This window comes from Hyalella azteca, unplaced genomic scaffold (genome assembly GCF_000764305.2).
Source record: "Hyalella azteca isolate HAZT.00-mixed unplaced genomic scaffold, Hazt_2.0.2 contig1740, whole genome shotgun sequence".
NCBI lineage: Eukaryota > Metazoa > Arthropoda > Malacostraca > Amphipoda > Hyalellidae > Hyalella > Hyalella azteca.
The window spans coordinates 107,386-116,841 of NW_025932041.1; the positions used below are offsets into that span (position 1 = coordinate 107,386).

General features: G+C 41.9%; 1 protein-coding gene across 1 annotated transcript in view; it reads left to right on the forward strand.

The window, feature by feature from the left end:
- LOC108673548 (E3 ubiquitin-protein ligase HERC2) overlaps nucleotides 1-9,456 on the forward strand; it is a 93,583-nt gene that overhangs the window by 27,299 nt on the left and 56,828 nt on the right. Inside the window, exons 22-30 of the mRNA XM_047883786.1 lie at nucleotides 277-503; nucleotides 811-1,199; nucleotides 2,001-2,186; nucleotides 3,017-3,146; nucleotides 5,044-5,269; nucleotides 7,053-7,174; nucleotides 7,716-7,794; nucleotides 8,369-8,479; nucleotides 9,064-9,201. Coding sequence (XP_047739742.1) covers nucleotides 277-503; nucleotides 811-1,199; nucleotides 2,001-2,186; nucleotides 3,017-3,146; nucleotides 5,044-5,269; nucleotides 7,053-7,174; nucleotides 7,716-7,794; nucleotides 8,369-8,479; nucleotides 9,064-9,201 — 1,608 coding nt within the window. The remainder of the gene's footprint in view (nucleotides 1-276; nucleotides 504-810; nucleotides 1,200-2,000; nucleotides 2,187-3,016; nucleotides 3,147-5,043; nucleotides 5,270-7,052; nucleotides 7,175-7,715; nucleotides 7,795-8,368; nucleotides 8,480-9,063; nucleotides 9,202-9,456) is intronic.

Below are 9,456 nucleotides of genomic sequence, written 5' to 3' on the forward strand. Positions count from 1 at the left end.
TTAAATAAAATTATTCTTTAACATATCTAATTATTAATAACAAAATTATTATTTAGCAAAATTATTAATTACAACATTATTTATTAACAAAATTATTATGTAACAAAATTATTAATTAACAAAATTATTTATTAACAAAATTATTATTTAACAAAATTATTATCAACAAAATTATCATATAAATTCTATAACAAAATTATTATTAACAAAATTATTATATATAACATAATTATTATAAAACAAAATTATTATTTAACAAAATTATCTATTTTTCAGTCGCTGTCGTCCATGAAGTCAGACAAGCTGCTGGTGTCGCTGCTGCTGCCCTCCCCCCTGGCCTCCCATTGCCCTGAGGGGGGCAGCTTTGGGGGAGAGGAATGCGAGTGCTGCCCCCCTAACGAGGCTGGGGGGGACGCCGACCCCCCCGCGTCCCTGCAGCTCCTGCTGAGATTCCAGCGCGTCCTCGTCAGCAGACTCGTCAACGTCGCCCTCGTCACTGGAAGGTGGTAGTGATAGGCTGAGGGGAGTACTGGTCTACTGGTCTTTCCCTAGTCTTAACACCTCTCCAGCTACTGGTCTTCCCCTAGTGTTAACACTTCCCCAGCTAGTGGTCTTCCCCTAGTCTTAACACCTCCCCAGCTACTGGTCTTCCCCTAGTCTTAACACTTCCCCAGCTAGTGGTCTTTCCCTAGTGTTAACACCTCTCCAGCTACTGGTCTTCCCCTTGTGTTACTAATAAATCGAATGTTATTGTTATGTGTTCTTAATATTACAACAGAGGTTATGTCTTTTATATTAATTGTCTAATAGCTTCAACTTTCCTTTCTTGTCATTAGAAGCGAAGAGCTCTGGCCAAGCACCCAAGCCCTCAAGTGCAGCTAATGCCAACAAAGACCACGCCAACAACGACACAAACAACGACACCAACACCAGCAATAACAACACCAACACCAGCAATAACACCAGCAATAACACCAGCAATAACACCAGCAACACCAGCGAAGGGTGCGGACTGCTGCTGAAGAAGTACGTAGAGCTGCTGGTGGGGCTTGTGACGGAGACGCTTACGTTGGGCACGGCCCTCCTGAAGTGCACCTCTTCATCGTCTTCACCTTCCTCCTGCCCTTCGTCGGCGCCTTCGTCGCCAGTGTCGTCTCTGCTGCCGCTCCTCTACAAGATCCTCTCAAAGGACATACTTGGTGAGACCTGCCGTGATTCTTGCAGCTGGCATGATTGTAATAATATTAATAATTAATGTCATTTATTATGGTATTAATTAATAGAATTTATTATAGTAATAATCAACATAATTTATTATAGTAATTATCAATATAATTTATTGTAGTAATTATCAATATAATTTATTATAGTAATAATCAGTATAATTGATTATGGTGATAATGAATATAATTTATTCACGTAACAGAATGAATTTTAAGAGATTTATGCTTATTTTCCATATCGAAGTAGGATTTAAGACTTGTTTCTATGAATATCTAGAGGATCCAGATCTAGAGGATGTTATTTACATTCAGTTTATAATCATGCTGAAGGTTGAAAGAAAAGAACATAACAAATGGAAAAAAAGATAGAATAAGCATTTATTTAGACTTTAGAGCTCTTTAGCCTCTCATTCACCGTGTCTTGTTGCAGTTGAAACAAACGGTAACATCATCGATAAAATAACGTGATATAACCGTTTTTTCCTCGAGAACATCATGGATAAAATAACGTGAAGTAACCATTTTTTCCCTCGAGAACATCATCGATAAAATAACGTGAAATATTCGTTTTTTTTTCCTCGACAACATCATCGATAAAATAACGTGAAGTAACGGTTTTTTCTTCGAGAACATTCTCGTTAAAATAACGTAAAATAACCGTTTTTTTCCTCGAGAAAATCATCGGTAAAATAACATGAAATAACCGTTTTTTTCCTCGAGAACATTGATAAAATAACGCGAAATAACCGTTTTTACACGTCATTTCCCATGGTGCAGGACTGCTGGTGAGGGAGCTGGTGATCAGCCTGCTGGTGGTGTGCCACCACGCCCCCCGAGTGGCCGTGGGCTGTGGCCTCCTGCAGCCCCTCGTGGCACTCATAGGGCCACTCGACGAGTTTAATAGAGCCGCCCCTCACGCTGGCCTCCTGGACCACTCGGACCTGGGGTGGCCGGGGGTCTTTGGTGAGTAGCTACCAGGGGCGTGGTGAGTGGCTACCAGGGGCGTGGTGAATGGCTTACAGGGGCGTAGTGAATGGCTTACAGGGGCGTGGTGAGTGGCTACCTGGGGCGTGGTGAGTGGCTACCAGGGGCGTGGTGAGTGGCTACCAGGGGCGTGGTGAGTGGCTCCCAGGGGCGTAGTGAGTGGCTTACAGGGGCGTGGTGAGTGACTCCCAGGGGCGTGGTGAGTGGCTTACAGGGGCAAACATGGATTTTTTTATGGATTGGGGGAACATCGCGTGTAAGCCGATAAGAGGAATAGCAAAATATCGGTGACATCAGCAATGAAATTAAGTTTAATAATCATTTTTTTTAATTTTGACGCCTGTTTGAAGTTTTGATTATCGAGGTCGTGGTAAAAGCATTCACTGTGTCGATAGGTGGCGAATAATTGACTGATTATTGAGGTGGTGAAGAGGTGATTTATTGACTGATTATGGAGATCGTGAAGAGGTGATTTATTGACTGATTATGGAGATCGTGAAGAGGTGATTTATTGACTGATTATGGAGATCGTGAAGAGGTGATTTATTGACTGATATTCAGTTGCTTGTAACCTTAGCACAGATCAGCCAGATGACATACCATGCGGCGCGGTTATTTGGTTATTTAAAACGTCTTGACGGTAAAGGTGGAATTTTCTTTTAAGTGGCTTTGTCATTTCAAAATTTTCTGACACGTTCATAGAAACAAACTTGTTATGATAAAAATTTGCATGTAATCCATTATTAATATCAATACCAAAATTTTAAAAAGGCTATATGTGCTAAAACGGTCTCATGTTGTCCCCCCAGAAAGCCCCCCGGGGGCCAGCAAGACGCCCCAGCTCCCCCTCTTCAGTAGGGAGGACGTGGAGAACCACAACAAGGAGGGCGGCTGCTGGGTCGTCGTGGACGATCGCGTCTATGACCTTCAACTGATCAAGTAATTACGTCTAATGACTCATTATTAATGAGTCATTATTTTAATCATTATTAATCAGGAAACCATTAATGTAAAGTTTATCGTTCATAAACTTGACGAGCGTCTTCAAAACTAATAGCAGCAACCTTATTTAATTTTTATTCCAAGCATGAAATGGTTAATTCAATTTTTCGAGTACGCCGTCTCCGATCCCATATGTTTTCATGTATGTATATTGAGGTGTTGTTCCCAATTTGATATGGACACATCGTGTTAGATATTTTTGTTTGGTGGGTGACATAGAAAGATGCAATTGATTAAATGGTAATAATAGATTAAGTTGATCTCTTGCGGCGTACCACATGGATCAGTTCTCGGCCAGAGCCTCCTTCTGTTATATACTGTCGACGTATTGCATATAATCGATTCACATAGTGTGAATCAATTATTTTGAAACACAAGCTAAATATATTATATTTGGCAAAATATTATCACACAAGCTAAATTTATGGCTGGTGCATTTTTTGGCTACGATGCACCGGCTGACGCTGCAGCGTTGCAGGATCGAATGTCTATCTGCCTGCATGGACGCCGTCTCTGACTGGATGCGCTACAACCGGCTCCAGCTCAATGCATCAAAAACCGACTTTAATTGGTTTGCGACTGCTTGGCGCAGCATCAGCTTCCGGCCAACCCTGTTCGCGTGGGCAACTTGTTCGTCATGCCAGCGTCCGCAGTTCATAACTTGGTCATTAATTGTGCTGGACTTGGAACTGTCTTTGAAAAGTCACGTTGCCACAGTCACCACCGCTTGCTTTGTCGCTCTGCGACGAATACGTAGCAGCAGCCGCTGTCTTTCGTGGCCGATCCTCGAGGCCCTTGTGGTGCACCATGGCGCTCGTTCTGACCAGATTGGATTATGGTAATGCCACACTCTATGGACATCCGAACACGGCAATTAATAAACTGTAATCCGTAATGAACGCTGCTGCTCGACTCGTGTGCAATATGCGCTAAATTCGACCATGTGACGCCGATATTGCGCGATCTCCACTGGCTGCGCATGCAGCAGCGCACGCAGTTCAAGGTCGCTGTTCTGACGTTCCTATGCCTTCACGGTCTGGCGCCTCCTTATCTCACGGAAGGTCTGCAGCTCGTGTCGCATCTATCCTCTAGAAGACTACTGCGCACGTCATCAAGAGCTGACCTCGTCGTACCCTCTACACGTCTATCTACCGTCGGCAACGAAGTGTTCCCGTGGTCGCCGCTGCCAGAACTTGGAAGAGTCTGCCGGCTTCCGTAACTTCGGCTCCTTCAATGCTGGTGTTTCGTCGACGCTTAAAGACGAAACTATTTCGTAGAGCGTATGAATCTAGTGCTTGGCCAGTTTATCCGTTCCCATACTTTCTTGTGTCTATTTATTTTTCGCTTGCTATTGATCTTGTGTGTGACGTGCTCTCGAAGTTCGTTTGTACCAGACGTCACGATAAATGCTTCGTAGAATAATAAAAATAATAAGTTGCATAAGTGAGGAAAATTTTCGATTCTATGCACCTAAGTTATGTCGAAAATCTATGTGTGCGTTCGGTATGGCCGCTGTACGGATACATTGACTGTCCTCAATGCTATTCGTGTTTCGATGGTCAACTATTCCTTGTCCATCGTCTTTATACTATACGTTGACCATCGTCGATGCTATTGATAGTTAATGGCCTGACAGCAAGTGTGGTCAGCAAGTAACGATAGTAAAGTTATTCAAATGATGAAGTGGTAATCTGAACGGCTAGTAACTTGTAAGTGGTAAGTAAGCGCGAGTAAATTAATTATATAATATAATTATAATAGAAAATAATTATATATTAATAAACAGGAAAATAAAAAATTATAATATAATGTATAATAATTCAAACCCATACAGGAATTGGTGCCACGCTCCGCCCGGCCTGCAGGCGCCTGACGCGGCGCACGGCAGCTTCTCCTTCAGCAGCTCGGCCTTCCCCCACGACCTCATGACGGCCTACCTGGTGGGGGGCTGCCTCAACCCCTGCCTCAACACCATCACCAAGGTGGGCTGCCTCAACCCCCGCCTCAACACCATCACCAAGGTGGGCTGCCTCAACCCCCGCCTCAACACCATCACCAAGGTGGTGTTGAAATGGGCCAGTGGGCTAACAGGGGTCGTAAGTTAAAAAAGTTAAATTAAAAAAGTTTAAAGGGAGCATCTGGCCAAAAATTTTGGATTTTGGCTTTTCCGGTTTTTTGTCTCATCTTAAAGCTGACATTCTCACCAATCCAACATGCAGTACCAAAACCAACTCTGTACGTTGATTTATACGTTAACGACAGATCCCGAAAGGGTTAGGGGTGGTGAAGTTCTTTAACATCCAGGGGGAGCGTCTGGCCAAAATTTTAACTCGGCTATTTACAGACGGATCACTTTGTTCACATGTAAAACCAAAAAATCGACAGCTTTTATTCTTGTAAATTGTTCTAAAAAAATTAAAAAACGTGAAATTCTTAGGAAACGGCCAAAAAAGGGGATGTAGGTACTATGGAAAACTATCTCTTCCTAGGATTTTCAAGCTACAACATCGACACGCATATCATTCGATGCGTAAGGACCATATTTATCGATTCGTCGTAGCTTTTTTTGAAATTCGAATTTTTGTGGCCTGGGGGGGCATTTTTCGTAAAATTTTCGAAAATGGTTCGATTTTTTCCATTCCCCCCCCCCTTCTTTCTAACTATTTTCAAAACTATAACGAAATTGAAAAAACTACAACCAATCGCTAGATATTTTATTTGCGAATTGAATGGTATATTTCTCATCGCTGTAGCTTCAAAACTGTAGGAAGAGATATTTTTCCAGTAACAAAAAGTTAACTTTTCAGTGGAGCCCGACAAAGTCGCGCGCGCCTCGAAATAGACATTCAAGGTTGCAAGACTAGAAGATACTGGAGCTAAATTTCTGTCAAGGATGGTGCGAACGGCGGCACGAGAACCATCCCGTACGACTGCAGGCGGATAACTGAAGCACAGCGTGTTTGGACTAGCTATTTATGTGTGCTACCGGGAATTTCCGCCTATGATATGTAAATATGAAAGAACTTCACCACCCCTAACCCTCTCGGGATCTGTCGTGAACGCATAAATCAACGTACAGAAACGATTTTGGTATCGTTGGATAGGTCAGAATGCCAGCCTTAAGATGAGACTATATATAAAAACCGGAAAAGCTAAAATCGGAAAATTTTGGCCAGACGCTCCCCTTAGTCGCGCTCTACTGAACAATCACACTTATTGTCACTGCAAACCTATTTCATCTTAGAGTTTTTATGCTGCAGCGATGAGAGATATACCAATCGATTTGCAAATAACAGATCTATTCAATTATCGCACTTTTTTTAAATTTTGGTATAGTTTTGAAAATATTTTGAAAAAAAGGGCGGGGAACAGGGGGAAATCGAAAAATGTTCGAAAAATTTATGAAAAATGCTCCCCCACCCACAAAAATTCGAATTTCAAAAAAAGCTACAATAAAGCGATAGACATGGTCTCTATGTATTCTATGTATCGAATGATATGCGTCTCGATATTGTAGCTTGAAAACCCTGGTGGGAGATAGATTTCTACGATTCCCCCTTTTTGACCGTTTTCTAAGAATTTTTCGTTTTCTTTCATTTTTTCCGGAAAATTGACACGAATAAAGGCCGTCTATTTTTCTGTTTTACATATGCGTACCAAGTTGCAAAGTGGTCCATCTGTGAATAGCCGAGATAGAAATTTTGGCCAGACGCTCCCCTTATGAGTAAAATTTTATTTAAGGCTTGTAATAATCCCTTTTTCAAAGAAAATGAGCAGAGATATATATTTTTTCTATCATCGATTCTTAAAATTTTGTGTCAAATGTAAATTTTGTGTTGGCAGGTGAGCAGCGTCCAGCCCAGCCGCCTCGCCACGCCCTTGCTGGATACCCAGAGAAGCCTGGGCCTCCTGCTGGGCACCCTCTGCTGTCTCGCCGCCCAGTACAGCCTCCCGTCCCCCAGCGGGTGAGGCTACATCTTCTGCAGCAGTCCCCCTCCTTTTACGGGTGCTGCATACATAGCATCTTTTCCTGTCGCGGTTTTTCATTTGTTGCGGTTTTTCCTGTCGCGGTTTTTCATTTTTTTTTTCATATTTGACCCAAGACTGTCAGTTTTTGTTAATTGCCTAGTCAGTCTTTTTTTTTCCACAAGTAAAGATCTAATTTGGGTTTTGGGTTTTCTTCGAAATGAAAATTCGCTCCTTCTAAACGGTGATAATTTTTAATCGAACATTAACCGCTGAATTCCGACGCGTAAAAAAATTATATTTTGCCAACTAGTTTCCGAATATTTAAATTTATTTTCTCATCGCAATTTGTTGTTTATCAAACGCCGCAAGTTCAAGACGCCGTCATATTTTCCTGCTATTAGTAATGGAAACAAATTTCTTCCGTTTAAATGCGACGCATTTAAACAGAAATGAAATTTTCGATGAGCAAAACGTGACATTGACGAGTTAATTGATAATAAAGTTTTGTAGTATTTTAGTGAGGCTTGTGTTGTGCAGCGTCCCCGAGGGAGGCGGTGGGGAGGCCACGGGGCTGGGACGATGGATGAGGGCCCCATTCATGAAGGCTGGATGTCAGGTCAGTCGGTTTATGGATGTATCATGGATTATTGTTTCTTATCCAAGTTCTTGTAGGAATGTTTCTTAAACTACCTTTGGTTCATGGATGTATCATGGATTATTGTTTCTAATCTAAGTTCTTGTAGGGATGTTTCTTAAACTACCTTGCGTGGTCTGTAATATGTTTATAATTTATGTAATTTCAACAAATTAATAATAATTTCAGAGTAATTCGGTGAAATGAAATAATTAATGTAGTCACTATTTTTTTTATGAAAATTGCCGTTATTGCTTGGGATGAGCTTGAGGTGTTGGGGTTGCAGTGTTGGGGATTTGCTTAAGATGTTGGGGTTGCAGTGTAGGGGATGAGCTGTATATGTTGGGGTTGCAGTGTTGGGGATTTGCTTAAGATGTTGGGGTTGCAGTGTTGGGGATGAGCTAAGATGTTAGGGTTGCAGTGTTGGGGATGAACTTGAGATGTTGGGGTTGCAGTGTTGGGGATGAACTTAAGATGTTGGGGTTGCAGTGTTGGGGATGCGCTTAAGATGTTGGGGTTGCAGTGTTGGGGATGAGCTAAGATGTTGGGGTTGCAGACGGTGCAGCGACGTGATCCCTACGACGAGGAGAAGGGGGAGACGCGTACGGGCTCCTCCCTCACGTCCCCAGCCAGCACCACCCCTGGGGACTACCCCTCCCTCACCCCCGTTAGTATACCTATTAGTATTACACTATTTAACTTTATATTTACGACGTATTTCATGTTCATCTTGTCTAGCGCGATGTTATAAATTAGTATACCTATTATTACACTATTTAAATTCATATTTACGACGTATTTCATGTTCATCTTGTCTAGCGCAATGTTTACAAAATTAAAATTTATTATTTTATTATTATTATTTTTTATTATTATTTTTTTTAGTATTGTGAATTGTTTCTTATTTTATTTGCAGCGTCTTTAGCGACAAAGACTTTCCTAAGAGACGCGATTAAGATAAAACTTAGCCACGGCAAAGATAGTTCAATGCTTGCTATGACAAGTCGCTTACCATTATTAATTAATTATACATGCAAATTAGTGCGCGCTCTAATTACTGGTGCACGACTTGAAATTACTGTTGCAGTCATTCCTTGAAGTGACTGTTACAGTCATCCCTTGAAGTGACTGTTACAGTCATCCCTTGAAGTGACTGTTTCATATGCCATTATCTGGTGCATGCCATTTCTGGCGCATATATGTCATATAATGGCCATACCTTCACCCCTTCACCCCTTCTACCCCCATCAGGTGGTGGGGTTCTCCCCCCGAGGGGAGCAAGGCTCCATGGTGCCGCCCCAGCAAGGGTCCCCGAGGGTGGACGTCGCAGGATACTTCGTCAGGATGGCAGACTCCTTCATCCTGGCTCTCCTGGACGGCAGAGTGCATGTCAGTGTACTTAATGAGGCTAATCACTTAATGAGACTAATTACTTAATGAGACTGAATTGTTGATGAGGCTAATTAGTTAATGAGACTAATTACTTAATGAGACTAATTACTTAATGAGACTGAATAGTTGATGAGGCTAAATAGTTAATGAGGCTAAATAGTTAATGAGGCTAAATAGTTGATGAGGCTAAATAGTTGATGAGGCTAAATAGTTAATGAGGCTAAATAGTTAATGAGGCTAAATAGTTAATGA